Here is a 19,453-nt window from a genome sequence, read left to right on the forward strand (position 1 = left end):
GCTGGTGGACTGGTTTGTTGGCTGGCTAGGTATTTAGTTGGTAGTGAGTATTGTGGTAGCAGGTATCCTTTTTGGTGTGTTGCTTACTTGACATTTCAGGATTGTCTAATTATGCTCAACTAGAGTATTCTATGCACACTGGTTAATGTACTATCATCCAGGAGATTACAATAATTAAATGGTAATAATATTGCACATACTGCAGAAACTTGAATTTCTCAGTGGTTATGGATAGTTTGGTCTATTAATACAAGAGAGCAGTGTGATGGACTGGTTCCATGCCACAGTTGTCTCAGTCATGGTGAGGAATGGGAGGTGCCACAATAACATGGTAGCTACCTCTTTTGTGGTGATGAATGGAGGGGCGGGATCATGGTAGTGCAAATTTTAAATAAAATAATTCATTACAGTTCATCTTACGAATGATGGTAAGTTTAATCGACTGGGAATTTAGTACATTAAACTGGGAATTTTGCATACAATAACTATAGATAACAGTTACTACTGTGGAAGATGGTAGGTTTAATCAATTTGGACTTAAGTACATTTAACTTAAACTTTTACATATAATGAGTATATACAACAGTTGAGGTCACAAAAGATTGTAAGTTTAATCATTCATAATTACTTAGTTTTTCTAGGGCAACCACTTTTCTGGGTTTTTGTAAGTAAACTCAACTTATAAGGTTTTACAGTGCAGGGGATCTTTAGTCGAGGACGGTCCGTCTACCGCAAAAGCCTACGAAAGGTCCTTAAAATTGAACTAAAGATCCTTAGGTTTCAACTAAAGGTCCCTTCAGTCTGCCTATATTAGAAATGTCAATCAGCTTTTTTAATGTGGGTTTTCTTAGAATCAGCTTTTTTAATGCTCATTTTAACGGTTTTGTCTATTTAAATATGTTCATTTTAACGGTTTTGTCTAGCCTATTTAAATAGGCCTAAATCAGCTGTTAAGTTTTGTTTTTTGTTGATTTAAACATGTAAATCTATAAATAAAATGTACTTACTCGTTTTTACTGGTATGTTGTTGTTGTTTTTACGATTACGTCGTTACATTTTTTTGACAATTTAGCCTACGTTTACGCCCTTACATTTTTTGACAACAAAGTTCGGCATGAACCAGAACACTAGGCTTATATAACAGTGTTGAAAACATTACAGAACCCATGCACCTGTGTTAAGTCCATGGCTACAGTAAAGAGAGAGAGAGAGAGAAGTTAAATCGTTACATTAACACTGCATAGGAGCGCTCTCTCTCTCTCTCTATATATATATATATATAGGCCTATATCACTCTCTCTCTCTCTCTCTCTCTGCCCGGCGAGGCAATGTTCTTGGGCGGTAACTTTTTAGATGCGAAGCACCAGCAACAAGAGAATGCTGTCTGCCGACACTTTGATGTTTCTGATTCTGAATGACAACAAAGTTCGCGCATGAGCCAGAGCACTATGCATATAACAGTGTTGAAAACATTACAGAACCCATGCTGTGTTAAGTCCATGGCTACAGTAAAGAGAGAGAGAGAGAAGTTAAATCGTTACATTAACACTGCATAGGACCGCTCTCTCTCTCTCTCTCTCTCTCTCTCTCTCTCTCTCTCTCTCTCTCTCTCTCTCTCTCTCTCTCTCTCTCTCTCTCTCTCTCTCTCTCTCTGCCCGGCGAGGCAATGTTCTTGGGCTAGGCCTATAGTTGTATTAATTGAATAAGCTGGTAGCTGCCTATTTTGTTTCATAGCCTGTCTTTTATTGTTGGAAATCGTCCATCGATCCAGTCAGGCTGCCTATTTTATATCCTATTATTCCCGTGTGTCCTAGGCCTATTTCTTTTGTTCGAAGTCTAAATATGTGGTAAAGCTGATTTACCCGTGATTCATATAGGCCTAATAATGGCACAAACTGAATGACAATAAATAGTTCGCGCATGAGGCAGAAAAAATAACAGTGTCGGAAAACATTATAGAACCCCTGCACCCGTGTTAAGTCCATGGCTACAGTAAAACAAAAACAAAAACACTAAGAGCGAGAGAGTATATTAACACTGCATAGGAGCGCGTTCTCTCTCTCTCTCTCTCTCTCTCTCTCTCTCTCTCTCTCTCTCTCTAGTAATGTATCTAGTATCTAGTAATCTAGTATGTAAATCAACTGTTTTTTTTTTGCTGTTTTCAGATGTGCTTCATAAATAAAATGTACTTAGGCCTACTCATTTTAACTGGTATGTTGTCGGTTTTTTACGTTTATGCCGTTACATTTTTTGACAATTATCTAGGTTACTTTCTACTCCTTACATTTCTGGAACAATATTTGAGAAGCTTTTTTTCACTTTTACGCCGTTACTTTACTCCGTTACATTTTTTGACAAATATCTGTTACTTTCTACTCCTTACATTTCTGGAACAGTATTTGAGTAGGCCCTAGCCCCAGCTGCGGGCAGAGAGGCGGGACCAAGCACAGCCTTGTCGCTTTGAATCAGGGCAGCGTGCGTCTACTGAGCACATTTGGTTGTCATGCAGCGAGTTTTCTGACTTTCCGGTAACTTTTTAGATGAACGCTTCTAGCTACCGTCTTCTGTAGGTCTGGAATATACCTACGTGTGGAGTAGGCCTAGAGGTGCGCGGTGGATGTATTATTTCATCCGCAACCGCTTCTTAGAATTTCTAATCCACCTGCTATCCACCCGCCCTAATGTTTTTTCTCCAATTTCCAAAACCGAATCCACCCGCCATCCGCCTATTAGTTTTTAGTATTTAAGATGCCTGAGGCACATAGTCGATCGTCTTTTTCAAGCAGTGCAGGTCATTTACATCTTGCCAGCATATGTTTTAAAAAAATCTCTAACAGCGATTCCCAAGTTGTCTCCACCCATCGCACAACGTGAAAGTTGAAACGTGCGGATGCTTTAATGCAGCCTAAATTTTAGCAGTTTAAATACCTCCAATCCAAGCAGCACAATCGAAACTATTGGCTATCTAGCTTACAATTTTGGCTGGTATCCAATAAGACGAGTCAAGTGACAGTAGAGTCTTGCAAAGAGTGCAGAGAATTACGTCGCGCGTGTGTGTGTGAGCGAGAGAGGGAGAGAGAGGGAGCGATTCCAAACTTGTCTCCATCCATCGCACAACGTGAAAGCTAACGTGTATGCTTTAATGCAGCCTAAATTGTACCAGTTTTGCCTCCTCTCCAAGCACCCTTTTAAGTGGTGGCAACCATGCATGTTTTCTGTGGAAAACATCAGGTCCTCATGGCGACGCCAGGCTTGCTGAAAACGGCGACAAACACATTCAGAATACACATTTCTTAATGGGGAGTTGTTGAGAACAAAGTGTTCGCTAATGGGCATGAAGTCTTGTCATGCAAATGACCTGCCGTGTTCAGTGGAAGCCACGCAGAGTGGACAGTGGAATGCTGCTTGAAATAAGTCGATAATGAATAAAATATTACGCGCAACGTCTACAAGAAAAGTAATGGCTATTATTACCATTGCGCGTAAAGATGAGGAAGGGATGGATAGATGGATGGATGCTGTCCTATGGAAGGGGCCGTCAAACAGTCTACATGACATCTTCATTAAAGTCGTTAAATAAGTATCCATAGCCTACTGTGTTTGACGGCCCCATCTTCTTGCAAATATTTACGCGCAACGGTCATAATGGCGTCTCGCACTACACATGCTCGGATGATGCCAGAGGCGAATAGCAAACAGCCAAATTAAGGCATTATCGACATAGACTACCACGACAAGTTACCGTTTGGGTCGCAGTTGGATGTTTATTCAGTAGAATTATGTGCGTAATATCAGCTCCATCCACCAAATGCAGCACAATCCCCGTTACTTTCACGTGAGGTTCAAATGGACATTACTCTACAAAAATGCAAGTCTGGGTACCAACAACTGAAGTAGGCTACAACATAGAATATGTACCACATATAGGGGATTACCACCCATATTTGGTGCAATTTGAGGACAAATTTCAATAGGCCAACTGCGAATTTCAATCACTTATTTCCCAGGATTCCCGGGATACGGTTTGTCTTTTCCTGGGATTTGATTAATTTTCATTTTCAGTCCTTTATGTGCGTTATGCCCAGCTTTTATTGAATACAGCGCAGGTTTTGAAGTATGTATGCTTTCTAATGTTGGTAAAGGCGGCATAAGCGGGATACTGTATTGTCCACACGTGACTACGGAAAATACATTTCCTTCGAAGCGGAATAACAGCACTCCGCCTTCGGCATTGGGGGTGTTATTCGCCCCGTAGGAAAATATTTGTAGTCTAGGTGTAGTCTACTTTTTTGAAGTGGGTATACTGTATATTCTCGCATTTTTTGTGGTTATACTGTATATATTTATGCCATTCTAAATAATGGATCAATCAATTTTAAGTTGGTATACTGAATCCCCTAAAATTTAGAAGTGGGTATACTCCGTATACCTGCGTTCTACCACTGCGTGTGGACAATACATTATCCCTTACCTTTAAAGCTGTTGTAGGCCTACATTTAAAAAAAAATCGTCGATATTGTAGCGGTGCAACCGACTTTAGTTTTAAGTTATGAGATGGGCGCCAGTCAGGCAGCAATAAGACTGCCGTTACCTTTCCAAAAATGAATACAAATCAGTGACCAACACATTAGAAATAACTCAGATCATCACAACGAATATCTTGTCTTATTTTTAGTAGTGCACTTTTGCAAAACCCTTGTTTGCAGACTTGTGCGCTTGTTCTCAATTTGGAACAGCTCACATCACTATTTCATACTGTATTTATGATTTTAAAAAAAGAGCTTGCATTGACACGCTGTTTTCATTTCGCATTTCTTTCAAGTTAATTTGGCATGCTTTATGGAATTAAGCATGGGGGACCATTCATAAGACTTCATTCTAAGATATCTGTTTTTATAACGAATATAGGCCTAGATGCATACAGTAGAACAAATAACGTAACAGTGATGCGTTAATCCAGGACCAGTTTGACGTCTTAGGACAATTGTAAATGGCAGCTTTTGATTCTGCATTCAGCTCCAGTGTGCGACTCCTTTCTTTCTTTTTATATCTTTTTACATCTTTCTTTGCGCACGCTATAAAATGGTAATAAACCTGTTACTATAAACTACTGGTTAACTGTGTATTCTATGCTTTCTAATGTTGGTAAAGGCGGGATAAGCGGGATAATGTATTGTCCACATGACTACGGAAATATATTTCCTTCGGAGCGGAATAACAGCTCTCTGCCTTCGGCATCGGGGGTCTTATTCGTCCCGTATAGGCAATATTTTCTTATAGTCATGTGGGACAATACATTATCCCTTACCTTTAAATTACTGTTGTAAGCCTACATTTTAAAACATTTCGTCGGTATTGTAGCGGCGGTGCAACCGACTGTTTTAAGTTATGACATGGGCGCCAGCTAGGCAACAATAAGACTGCCTTTACCTTTCCAAAAATGAATACAAATCAGTAACCAACACATTAGAAATAACTCAGATATATATATAGACAGATGTAGTGCACAGGGGGTAACGCTGCTATCTCACTCCGGAGGAGGCAGAGGCAGTCCGCTACGATATAGTATATTTATAAAATAGGCTATGAAATGGCCTAATTATAAAAAACTGAACTAAAATGAAAAATTATTTTTTTAAAAATAGAGACGCACGCACGCACTTTCTACACGGTTCGATTTTTGTTTTCATTGCATTGTGGTGGTAGGCACACAAGTTTGATAAAATATAAAAATAATAGGCTAATAAAATAGGCAGACTAAACTAAACATCTGCCCAGTTAAACGAAAGGTCTGCATGGGTTGAACGTAACGTCCTTAGGTCTTCGACGAAAAATCCTCATGTACTGCACGAAACGCCCCATGCCTTCTACTAATGGTCCAACGTTTTGTTCGAATGGTCCCCTCTCAACAATTCATTACACGAATCGTCTCGAATTCGGCGGACAGACAGGCAGGCAGGCAGATAGGCAGACAGACAGACAGGCAGGCAGGCAAGCAGGCAGGCAGGCAGGCAGGCACCAACCCAGCCCACTGAGCCCAGCCTCTTGATCTAGATCCAGTGGGAACCTCCACATAGACCCTGATAGCTTAAGCGTTGCTGTGTAGAGGGAAAACGAGGGGCAGAGTTTACACAATATTATTGGCGTAAACACACCCCCACAGAAAGATGGACAGACAGACATACACACGCCTGCACTCACAGTCAACGGTAGCCGACAGAATGTTTCAAGAATGAGTATGTGGGTATATGCTATTTGACATGCACCCACACTGTGTATATCTCCAGTGGGAAACTCCACACAGACCGTGATAGCTTAAGCACCGCTGCAGAGGGAAAACAAGCAGAGTTTATACTAACATTGACGTAAACACACCCACACATAAAGAGAGGTAGAATAACACACACACACACACACACACGCACACACATTTTGATTATTTTATTTGGGAGGACCAATAATTATTGAGAAACAATACAGCGTCCCAAACAATATTAAAGTAGCAATAATAACACACACACACACACACACACACACACACGCACACACGCACACACACACACGCGCACACACACACACGCACACGCACACGCACATGCACACACACACACACACACACACATGTCTGCGCTCACAGCCACCAGTAGCATAAAGAATAATTCAAGAGGGAATATGTTTACATTTTCTTGTACATATACGTTGACACTCACAAACCCACATTGTGTGCGTGCTGTGCAGTCATGCATGTGTGCATGCGTGTATTGGGAGGGGGTCCTGTGCGTTTAATAATAGGTGAAATAGATGAACTGTATGCATACTGTTAGCTGCAAAGAGAATGAGAGTTTATTTACAGTAACATAATTGTGAATATGCCCACAGACAGCAACCCAAAACACACGCACACTCACCCACTGTCACAAACACAGTCAAAGTCACAGAATATTTAAAATATGATGTGTTTCTGTGTGCGTGTGCGTGTGTGTGAGAAAGAGGGGGGGGGGGGAGAAACATGTGGGGGGATGGAAGGAGAGAGGGAGAAAGAGAGAGAGAGAGTATGTGGGTATACATTCTTACTAGATCCCGAGTACATAAGTGAGGCAGTCAGGCTGTTAGTCTGGCAAGACTGTTAGGCAAGAGACTGTCAGTCAGTCTGTTAGTGTCAGTCAGTGGTAAGCCTGTGAGTGAGTGAGTAAGTGAGTGAGTTAGTGCGGTTGCTGTAAATGAGAGAGCCAGTGAGAGAGAGAGAGAGTGGTAAGGGTAGGGAAGGAGAGAGGGAGAAAGAGAGAGACTATGTGTGTGTACATACAGTACTAGATCCCGAGTATATAACTGAGGCAGTCTGTCTTTGGCAAGAAAGAGTCAGTCTGTCAGTCAGTCAGTGGTAAGCCTGTGAGTGAGTGAGTGAGTGAGTGAGTGAGTGAGTGAGTGAGTGAGTGAGTGAGTGAGTGAGTGAATGAGCGAGTGAGTTACTGCGGTTGTTATAAATGAGCGAGCCAGTGACTGAGTGAGTGAGCGAAGTGAGTGTAAGTGAGACTCGTGGAGAAGTACGTAGCAGCGGTGACACTGGTGTGGTAGACAGGGCGTACATACTGTAAGTGAGGCAGTCAGTTCGTGGCAAGAACGAGCCTGTCAGTCTGTCAGTCAGCCAGTCAGTGGTAAGCCTGTGAGTGACTGAGTGAGTGTGAGGTGGTGCGGTCGTTGTAAATGACAGAGTCAGTGACTGAGTGTGTGCGTGAGTTAGTGCGGTTGTTGTAAATCAGAGAGTCAGTGTCTGAGTGTAAGTGAGACTTGGGGAGCAGTACGTAGCCGAGGTGACACTGGCGTGGTGGACAGGACATGTGCTAATTGCAGCCCGCAGCTCTCCAAATGGATCTCCTGCTCGCCTCGCCTCGGCTTGCCAGCAGCGGCTTATTTGTCTCGTTGTCAGCGCCCCCCCGGGGGACCGGCTCGGCGCCGCGGTGCGCAGCGCAGAGTACATCCGAGCTATAGAACGGTAACGCTTTATTTTACGGTACAGTATTTACTATGTACTTTCTGGGTAACAACTGGGTAACAGAGAGAAATTACATGGTACCTAGAATGTAAAAAGGTGGTAATTATGATGTAAATACTATGTAATTACAGGGGAAAAGCTCAAAATTTACCATGAAACTACACTGTGTATTTTCTGGGTAACAATTGGGTAACAGAGAGAAATTACCCAATTGTTATCCAGAAAATACACAGTGTAGTTTCATGGTAAGTTTTGAGGTTTCCTCCTGTAATTACATAGTATTTACATCGTAATTATCCCCCTTTTTACATTCTAGGAACCATGTAACTTCTATATGGTACAGTATTTATGTACTTTCTGGGTAACAACTGGGTAACAGAGAGAAGTTACATGGTACCTAGAATGTAAAAAGGGGGGTAATTACGATGTAAATACTATGTAATTACAGGGGGAAACCTCAAAACTTACCATGAAACTACACTGTGTATTTTCTGGGTAACAATTGGGTAACAGAGAGGAATTAGATGGTGTATAAAATTTAAAAGGGGGGTTACTACAAAGTAAATGCTATGTAATTAAGAAGAAAATATCTCATGAATTACTATGAAAGTACGGTGTATTTTCTGGGTAATTATTGTTTGATGGCAATTTAAAAAAGGATGAAAGTACTACCTATTTACCTGTTTGTTTTACAGCAGTACCACATTTAATTACTAGGTTAATGTGCTGCTCTGGATGGTAATTACACAACTCCAAAGTCAGAACTTACAAGGAACAGTATTTCATTGTAGTTACTGTGTTTATCACCATACATACCCATTTATTGCATGGGTAAATGTGGTACTTACCTGACAAAACAATTGCTGGTGTCACACATTGCCATTGGGCTTTATCTTCATTCTTGTAGACATTGAGTCAAAAGTGTTTGGTAAGTACATGGTAGGTTTGTGCACTGTTACCAAGTAACATATATTTATTTACAAGGTAAAGAAGGGGAAACTGTACTGTAAAGTAAAGCGAATGCTCTTACCAAAGTATTACCAATTTCTTACCAAGTAATTAAACTTGTTTCATAAATCATGTAAGTACATGGTAAGTTTCTGCACTGTAACCGAGTTACAAATATTCAGCTACCAGGTAAAGAAGGGGAAACTGTACTGTAAAGTAAAGCGAACGCTCTTACCAAAGTATTACCAATTTCTTACCAAGAAAATAAACTTGTTATATATCATGTAAGTACATGGTAAGTATCTGCACTGTTACCAAGTAACAGATATTCAGTTACCAGGTAAAGAAGGGGAAACTGTACTGTAAAGTAAAGCGAACGCTCTTACCAATTTCTTACCAAGCAATTAAACTTATTTCATGTATCATGTAAGTAGGCCTACATGGTACGTTTCTGCACTGTTACCAAGTTACAGATATTCAGTTACCAGGTAAAGAAGGGGAAACTGTACTGTAAAGTAAAGCGAACGCTCTTACCAAAGTATTACCAATTTCTTACCACACAATTAAACTTGTTTATCATATAGGCCTAAGTACATGGTAAGTATCAGCACTGTTACCAAATTACAGATATTCAGTTACCAGGTAAAGAAGGGGAAACTGTTCTCTTAGGACTCTGTGTTAATTGCTAGCATGGAGGTAAAATTTGCACTGATGTAGTCAGAGAACGGCAGGAAGTACAGGAGAAAGGTATAACCCAATAACTTAACTCAAGGGGAAATGTAATATGAGCTCATTTCCAAACATGGGACAGTATCACTTTAACATCCGAGTTGGCAGCAGATATAAAGACTCATCAGACCAGGCCTACATTTTTTACAATACAAGACTAGAGAAAGTATTGCCTGGACTGTTTCTGCTGCCAACTCGGATGGCTGCCTTGTTCCACACACACACAGGTGCATATAGGCTATTTTATTATTATTATTATTATTATTTCATTCCAGAATTCCTGCTGCCCGTTCTTCATTTCCATTTTCATGAATATCACTTTCCAATTTCTAGGTATTATGACAGCACACATTGCAATTTTCATCAATGAAAAAATTAAAAGGGGGATTTTCTCCATGATCCTCAATTTTTAATTTAGAAACAGTCATTTTTAGCTGCAAAACTTACTATGTTCATGTAACCCAGTTGACAAATGCATATTAAAAACGTATTAGTTGATTAAATAGCATAAATAGTAAAATGGGATAATAAATAGTGATAATACTGATAAGGCAATTCATGAATGAAGGTTTGGTATCGTTAAAAACACGATTAACATAGCAGGACTTTTACTGTGACAGTTACGTTATGGCACTTTTATTTTGACATGCGTTTCCACGCATTCAGCTTTCCGTGGAGCCGTTCCAGTCAGTTGAGCTGAGAAGAGCTCGAAAGCTGAAGGAAAGACTTCGTTTCTTCTGCTCCACCCTGGAGCTAGATATTGATAGAAAATCAATTCTAAGTTAAAGATACCTACTTCTAAGTTTCATTTTGGACCACCGAGCGACCTGCTCTGTAAATCTTTTGTGTTTTGAAGAGCAAGAAGCTGCGCTTCGTCGTGTATTGTTTCTGTTGAATCGTCTCGGTAAGGCAACCACCTGTATTTTCCCTACGGATGTAACTTGAGTGTTATTGCTTATCACTGTGAAATACTTCGGTGAAACCTCAGAATTGTATTTTGTTTTGTTAATACTTGTTGTGTTTAGTGTGAAAAGGGTATATTTTGGTTGAATTGAGTATAAGTTTAAAGCTTGGAATGAGCGGCCTGTAATTCACATGCTTGTGATCACGCACCCAGCAAGTGCGAGGGGAGAGGTCTGAACAAGTCCTCTGTCCTGATCATTACTGTGCTCGGCCATATCTGTGTGTAATTCCCGCGGTTTCAGTACCGAGTGATGTTTTTCATAGTATGCATCCTGTTATTTGATAATGGTTATGTAACTGAATGGTATGCAATGCTTTTCAGTATAAGTGAAGTGTATGCGGTTTGCATATATTTTCCTTTGAGAAGATTGATATTAATGTTGTACAACCAGAGGTGGAAAGAGTACCGAAAATTGTAGGCCTACTCAAGTAAAAGTAGGCTATCTTTAGGCTACTTTGCCTAAATCCTGCTCGAGTAATAGTAAAAGTAGGCCTACCTATCTAAAAATCTACTCAAGTAAAAGTAAAAAGTACTTCACTTAAAAATGCAATTTGAGTAAAAGTACTTACATTTAATTAGCTTTTCTAGACAATGTAATGTTTCTTTTTCTTGAATATCGTCCTCCATAACCTCTATCTCTTGCTTGGCACCAGCCATCATCCAATACATTGATCCAAGATAGTACAATAGTGAAAATGCTGTGTGCCATCCTGCATCATCTTTCTTTTCCGGCAGATTGTGGCATTATTTTGCGTGGCATTTTGTCTATTTTTTTACTCAGTACTCAGGCCAGGTTCCAGTGTAATTGAGTTAACAACTTGGGTCAAAATATACTCAAGTACTAGTAAAAGTATTAATTTTAAAAACTACTTAAAAAGTTCAAAGTAATCATAAATGCTACTCAAGTACAATACTTGAGTAAATGTAATTAGTTACTTTCCACCCCTGTGTAGGCCTACAACTACTTTAAGTTTAAACTGTTTGAACTGATATTTGATAAGAAATGTGAACATTGTCCTGTGTACATGTGTAGCTTAACTAAGGGTATGGTTACACAGGTGAAGTTTTTTGGACCTGGATTCCGCTGTGGATTGATGACTGCGTTTGATGGCGAGCCACCCACCCCATTGAGTCGGATCCTGTCCTGTGTCATTGTACATGGTGCATATGTGGTAGGGTTGTGACCTGCCTGTGTCACAACAACACTGACTGACTGACTTGAGTTGTTACTTTAACGGTTTACAAACTGAACTAAGGCCTTGAACTGAACGGAACTACTATAAAGGAACTACTTTTTCTTTTTTTTTCTTGAACAACTGAAAGGAACTCTTTTCTCTTTGAGGATTTAAAGGACTGATTTAAAGGACTGTTCCCAACTTTTGGAAAATAGACAATTACTCACTTTTGAAGGACAATTCATTTTATTTTATTTTAAAGGGTCAATTCTTTTCTTTTATTTTGGGAATATGTACATATTTTCTACCTTGCAATTCATAACTAAAGAAAGAAAAAAAGTATATCCTTGTGTGGTGTCTTTTAATTGCACTTGTCTTTTTGCACTCTCCCAGAGCCTAGTGTCTTTATTCTCTAGCTATTGAACCTGGCCTATCATCGACGTGTACATACCTAGTAGTGGGTTACATTCATACTAGTATATATTAGTTTATTACCTAAACATAATAAAATTTGGCAATAAGCAGCACAGTTCCAATGAGCAGCATAGTTGCAATACTGTCGTTTGCCACAATATACAATAAAAAAAAAATTGATTTCCACAATAATGCTTTGATTTGCTTTTGATGTATTTTTTTCCCTTCTTTACCTGGTAAATGAATATCTGTAACTCGGTAACAGTGCAGAAACCTACCATGTACTTACATGATATATAACAAGTTTATTTTCATGGTAAGAAATTGGTAATACTTTGGTAAGAGCGTTCGCTTTACTTTACAGTACAGTTTCCCCTTCTTTACCTAGTAACTGAATATCTGTAACTCGGTAACAGTGCAGAAACTTACCATGTACTTACATGATTTATGAAACAAGTTTAATTACTTGGTAAGAAATTGGTAATACTTTGGTAAGAGCGTTCACTTTACTTTACAGTACAGTTTCCTCTTCTTTACCTGGTAACTGAATATCTGTAACTCAGTAACAGTGCAGAAACTTACCATGTACTTACATGATACATGAAATAAGTATAATTGCTTGGTAAGAAATTGGTAATACTTTGGTGAGAGCGTTCGCTTTACTTTACAGTACAGTTTCCCCTTCTTTACCTGGTAACTGAATATCTGTAACTCGGTAACAGTGCAGAAACTTACCATGTACTTACATGATACATGAAATAAGTATAATTGCTTGGTAAGAAATTGGTAATACTTTGGTAAGAGCGTTCGCTTTACTTTACAGTACAGTTTCCCCTTCTTTACCTGGTAACTGAATATCTGTTACTTGGTAACAGTGCAGATACTTACCATGTACTTACATGATATATAACAAGTTTATGTTCTTGGTAAGAAATTGGTAATACTTTGGTAAGAGCATTCGCTTTACTTTACAGTACAGTTTCCCCTTCTTTACCTGGTAACTGAATATCTGTTACTCGGTAACAGTGCAGAAACTTACCATGTACTTAGGTGATACATGAAATAAGTATAATTGCTTGGTAAGAAATTGGTAATACTTTGGTAAGAGTGTTCGCTTTACTTTACAGTACAGTTTCCCCTTCTTTACCTGGTTACTGAATATCTGTTACTTGGTAACAGTGCAGATACTTACCATAGCAAGTTTATTTTCTTGGTAAGAAATTGGTAATACTTTGGTAAGAGTGTTCGCTTTACTTTACAGTACAGTTTCCCCTTCTTTACCTAGTAACTGAATATCTGTAACTCGGTAACAGTGCAGAAACTTACCATGTACTTACATGATTTATGAAACAAGTTTAATTACTTGGTAAGAAATTGGTAATACTTTGGTAAGAGCATTCGCTTTACTTTACAGTACAGTTTCCCCTTTTTTACCTGGTAAATAAATATATGTTACTTGGTAACAGTGCAGAAACCTACCATGTACTTACCAAACACTTTTGACTCAACGGCTACAAGAATGAAGATAAAGCCCATGGCAATGTGTGACATCAGCAATTGTTTTGTCAGGTAAGTACCACATTTACCCATGCAATAAATGGGTATGTATGGTGATAAACACAGTAACTACAATGAAATACTGTTCCTTGTAAGTTCTGACTTTGGAGTTGTGTAATTACCATCCAGAGCAGCACATTAACCTAGTAATTAAATGTGGTATTGCTGTAAAACAAACAGGTAAATAGGTAGTACTTTCATCCTTTTTTAAATTGCCATCAAACAATAATTACCCAGAAAATACACAGTGTAGTGTCATGGTAAGTTTTGAGGTTTTTCCCTCTAATTACATAGTATTTACATCGTAATTACCCCCCTTTTTACATTCTAGGTACCATGTAACTTCTCTCTGTTACCCAGTTGTTACCCAGAAAGTACATAGTAAATACTATGTACCGTAGAGAGAAGTTACATGGTACCTAGAATGGAAAAAAGGGGGTAATTACGACGTAAATACTATGTAATTACAGGGCAAAACACAAAACTTACCAAGAAACTACACTGTGTATTTTCTGGATAACAATTGTGTAATTTCTCTCTGTTACCCAATTGTTACCCAGAAAATACACAGTGTAGTTTCACGGTAACTTTTGAGTTTTTTCCTCTGTAATTACACAGTATTTACATCGTATTAACCCCCTTTTTACATTCTAGGTACCATGTAATTTCCCTCTGTTACCCAGTTGTTACCCAGAAAGTACATAGTAAATACTGTACCGTAAAATAAAGCGTTACCCCAGCGGCTAGGCGGGATATTGACCAGGTGTCACTGTGTCACCACACTACTGGGACCGTTTACAGTACAGGAGCACAATTGATTTCTCACAAAGTGCAACAAATAACAGCAATGAATGGATAATGAAAATCGGTTTCATGCTGTTTACTTTTTATGGGCACTCGGATAATTAGATAGGGCCTACTCAGAAACCGAAGAATGATCTATATAATATGACTATATGCACCAGCGCAGATTCATTTTTAAAGAAACATGGTTTTGCAACACAACACCATAAAGAGAATAACTGAATTGTGGTATATCGTGATGTATATCCTTATTTTGATGTAAAGTTATCCATATCGTGATATAACTTGTGGTTTTTTTCCATTTCGCCCTGCCCTAAATGATAATATGATAATAAAAAATAATAATAATATAATAACAAATAGATAATGTAATAATATGATGTAACGAAAAATAGCTCTGGAGCCTGTTTATGTCTTCACAGCAAAAAAAATAATTAGTTCAGCCAGGTTTTAAAAGTAAGACAACTTATGCAAGACATGCTAAAAGTGTATTAAACTTCAGGCAATGCAACTAATTGTGCTGACTTAATGTCTTTAGTTTCCGGTGAGTAACTCCACACAGAAGAGAATTTAAAGTTGACCCAACTTAACACTGGCCTAACCAATTTTTAATTACAGGCCTCTTTTCTAAGTAATTGTAAATCGGTGTGATGTAATGTAATGTAATGTAATGTGTAATCACCTGAATGAAAGAACAAACATCGATAGCATTTTAGTAGTAGAGAATAGAATAGAGTAACTTAATTGATCCCTGAGGGGAAATTAAGGTGTCAAGCAGCTTACATAATACACATAATGCCCACATGGACATTTCAAGACATTGAAACTGAGGTGGGAAAAAAACCTAGACAACAGAGCAGCAGCAGTTTGAACACGATGTCCAAGAGTTTGTCAAAGACAAATGCAGCAGTAGTAGGGTATGGACCCGAAAAGACAGACAGACAGGCAAGCAGGCAGCAGATTCTTTTTCAAAACTTGGGGCCTTGGAGTCGAGCGAGTGAGAGAGTCGACGTGTTGGGCCAATTCCCCTCGGCCTCATTGAGCTTGGAAGAAGATAGAGAACAGTGGCCCATTACAAAAGATGATTCCAGAGATGGATTGCTCTCTCCCAGGACAGAGGAAACCATCTCTTTCATTTCCCTGACAAAAGCAATTATTGTAATTGTGTGCGTGTAGGGGAGGGGTGTGTGTGTGTGTGTGTGTGTGTGTGTGTGTGTGTGTGTGTGTGTGTGTGTGTGTGTGTGTGTGTGTGTGTGTGTGTGTGTGTGTGTGTGTGTGTGTGTGTAGGGGGTGGGGGGTTGGTATTTTGTCCTCGTCCTCAGAGGAGGACACTTCCTAATTTGTCATTGCCTTCCCTGTATGGTGTGGCCAGTCCAGGCCTTCGCATTATTTGTCTTGCCTGCCTGACACCGAAGCAGGGCTGAACTGGGGGGGAAATAGGGCCCGGGCACTTTTGGATTAAATGCCCTCCCCCAACCCATAATTAACGCCACAGAACTGACTCACCAGTGTTTTTGTTTTGTTTTTGTTTTTGTTTTTTACATTTCTGAAAATAGGGTCCCACGGGGAAATGCCCGCTATGCCAGATGGCCAGTCCAGCCCTGCCACCGACGTCAGCGATGGGAAAAGGCTCAGTGGGTGTTTGGCCAGGAAATAAGACTGATGGTTTTATTGTATCAGTGGCTTTTTAGAGGATTCATGATTTCCAAATGTCCAAACCAACCTCTATAGGATTATTATGAGTGCTGTAATCTCTGTTTGTCAAAAATGTTTTGTGGTCCTTCATGACTCATCATATGTATCCTTTGTTCTCTCCCCTTCTCCCCTCCTCACTCTCAATCTTGTTTCTCTCTCTATCCACTTCTCTCTCTCTCTCTCTCTCTCTCTCTCTCTCTCTCTCTCTCTCTCTCCATCCCCTTCTCTCTCTCTCTCTCTCTCTCTCTCTCTCTCTCTCTCTCTCTCTCTCTCTCTCTCTCTCTCTCTCTCTCTCTCTCTGCAGCGGAGGGTGGGAATGCCTAAAACAACGGAGAGGTAAGCACTGAAGGGAATGTCGGACGCAATGAGGCATGACGCATTGTCTAAAGCTAACCTTGATGAAATTAGCAGTCAGCTATTTAGCTGGCGTTTCTGACTCCGAATAAACTCACCTGGGAGTATGGCTTCTATTATCTGTAAAAACAACGAGTACCTTGTTGGAATACCTGATTATTTCAAGCCTATAATTGCTCTGCCTGTCCTGTCTGCTTCTCCTGTTATCCCAGAGACCGGGTCGCGCCCTTGAAGAAATATGAAATATCCACCCTCCCAGAAGACGTCAAGCAACAAGAGTGTCATAAAAAATGTAAAAAGCATAACCCGATACACAAAACCTCACTCACTCCTCTCTACATCTGTCTCTTCTCTCCCCCAGTCTCTCTCTTTCTCTTTCTCTTTCTCACTCTCTCTCTCTCTCTCTCTCTCTCTCTCTCTCTCTCTCTCTCTCTCTCTCTCTCTCTCTCTCTCTCTCTCTAACACGCACCAAGAGTAAGCCTCCTCATCAACTCTTGATCCTTCTCCAGACTCTATCTTCTATCTCTTCTGCTTCTTCTCTGGCCTTAAAAGGCCATTTGAGGGGCGAACTCTCTGTACATACTAAAACAGCAGCACATGATTTGGTAATAAAGACTGTTACCACCCCACACCAGCCACAATCCCCCATCGTACAACACAATCACAGTTACACACACACATGCACGCACAACGCACACACACACACACACACACACACACACACACACACACACGCTTACACACACACACACACACACACACACACACACACACACACACACACACACACACACATACAGACACACACACAGAGCATACACCCTTGCTAACTCTCTCACTCTCACACTCACACTCTTACACTTGCTGTTGCAACTGCACAGCCGATGCATCGTGACATCTGTTCAGTGCTGTAGACAATCTCACCTCCCGTGTAGACATTCATCCAGAAAACATGGACACTCTCTCATTTTATACAGTACGTAGTCCTTCTAATCTTCTGAAAATGTTTAACTTATTTCGTGTTGCAGTTCCGTTTTCTGATCTTGCTTTCTTTTTTGGGTATAACATTATGAGTTGATTACACTATAGTATTTCCGAAGTATGTTTTTGGACCAGTTAGATAGAAGAGTAAGTCCACTAACACCAACAGCTAGTACCTCCTGTGACATTTTATAGAAAACATTTGAAAAACACTTGTCACCACTTGTTTCCAACGAACCTAAGCTAACCAACAAAATATTATCACTGGATCTCCTCGCACTGTGAAAAGATTAAGACTGTGTATGACTACGAGTGTATGCGTGTTATATCTGTGTGCGATAACTAAGCACGTATGTTTGATGTGTGTGTGCGTGTGTGGGTGGGTGCATGCATGTGCGCACACTTGCATGCATGTGCAAGAGTGCTTGTGTGTGTGTGTGTGTGTGCGTGCGTGCGTGCGTGCGTGCATGTGTGTGTGTGTGTTTGGCCATACACACTCACAAAACGTGTTCATATGTACAGTATGTGTTTCAACAGTACACCAAGCAAACAAACGGCGTAGGACGAAGACAATAGCTAGAGAGTTCAACTGTAACCTACTGTAACATCAGCTCAAACCAAGGAGAACTGTAACCCATTGGTGTTGTGAAATATTACAGTATCCATTTGATGTGTAATGACGACTCTCTCCAGTTGAAGTCCAATAGCTTATTATGTAAATAGTGTACGAGTGCTCCATGATGCATACCTATTGTATATGCTATTTATAGTTCATGCTGGACCACCCAGCGCTCATGTTATATCATGTCCTGTTATGAAATAGATTCAGCCTCTCTCCTTAGTGTAGGTACTCTATGCCTATGGCCAACCTCCAACACACTGCACTGTTCACACTGACTGCACACTGACTGTTCTCCACCGGCTCAACAATCTAGGTACTAGTGTCTCAGAGGTTTGGTGTAACACCTTTTGTAGGTGCACTGCACTTGGTTTTAGATTTGCACTTGATTTGAATCTAATTAAGTTTGGATACATAGCTTTACGTGAAGGAGATGTGAAGTGTACCTCCCCCCTACTCTTGCACTCACACACACACGTCACACGTGCGCGCACACACACACACACACACACACACACACACACACACACACACACACACACATACACCACCACACCACACCACACCACACACACACACACACACACACACACACACACACACACACACACACACACACACACACACACACACACACACACACACACACACACAGTCACAAACATACATGACTCACTCATTATTATGGTATGAGTTTGTACACTCATATTTGCATTTACTGTGCACTATTAGACAATGTAAACATGTACATACACAACACCACCATATATTTATTTTCTGTCACCGACCCGGCAAGGCTGACTTAATTAAGATGTGTAAATATAATGAAAATATTATACTATATCTTTTCTTTTGCTGTGTCTCTGTCTACACGTCTAGTCCCCTCTCTCGGTAAAAAAAAAGCCCTTCAATTCGGGTCTATACTACAGGGTATCTAATGAGAGGAGGTGTAGCATCTGTTAATGGTTATCATCATATGACACATTATACTACGACCATCCGTTATGTCTGTTGCTGTCATGTATGTGTACTTATGTAAATACTCTAATACAAACAGTATATTTAAAATGTGTATGTAAGTTATTAAAAGACTACCTAATGGATATTAATGTCAATAAAGATTTTCACTGTGTAGGCACTACAGCTGTGTTCTTTCTTTTTTTGTCTTGTTGAATCTTCTTCCTCTCAGATGGTTTGACCCCTTTGTCCCCTAAAAATGA

The 19,453-nt window shown here is 39.9% G+C and overlaps 1 protein-coding gene and 1 long non-coding RNA gene across 2 annotated transcripts in view; both read left to right on the plus strand.

Moving 5' to 3' along the window:
* Nucleotides 1-16,921, plus strand: part of LOC134446719 (LHFPL tetraspan subfamily member 3 protein-like) — a 69,520-nt gene extending 52,599 nt beyond the window's left edge. Inside the window, exons 3-5 of the mRNA XM_063196027.1 lie at nucleotides 16,141-16,218; nucleotides 16,584-16,615; nucleotides 16,846-16,921. Of these exons, the coding sequence (XP_063052097.1) occupies nucleotides 16,141-16,218; nucleotides 16,584-16,603 (98 nt within the window). The 3' untranslated portion in view covers nucleotides 16,604-16,615; nucleotides 16,846-16,921. The remainder of the gene's footprint in view (nucleotides 1-16,140; nucleotides 16,219-16,583; nucleotides 16,616-16,845) is intronic.
* Nucleotides 9,237-12,151, plus strand: LOC134446718 (uncharacterized). The gene is made up of 2 exons (XR_010034464.1): nucleotides 9,237-10,574; nucleotides 11,693-12,151. It is a non-coding gene; the product is annotated as an uncharacterized LOC134446718 (long non-coding RNA).
* Nucleotides 16,922-19,453: the final 2,532 nt, after the last annotated feature.

This window comes from Engraulis encrasicolus, chromosome 4 (assembly GCF_034702125.1).
Source record: "Engraulis encrasicolus isolate BLACKSEA-1 chromosome 4, IST_EnEncr_1.0, whole genome shotgun sequence".
In the NCBI taxonomy this organism is placed as follows: Eukaryota; Metazoa; Chordata; class Actinopteri; order Clupeiformes; family Engraulidae; genus Engraulis; species Engraulis encrasicolus.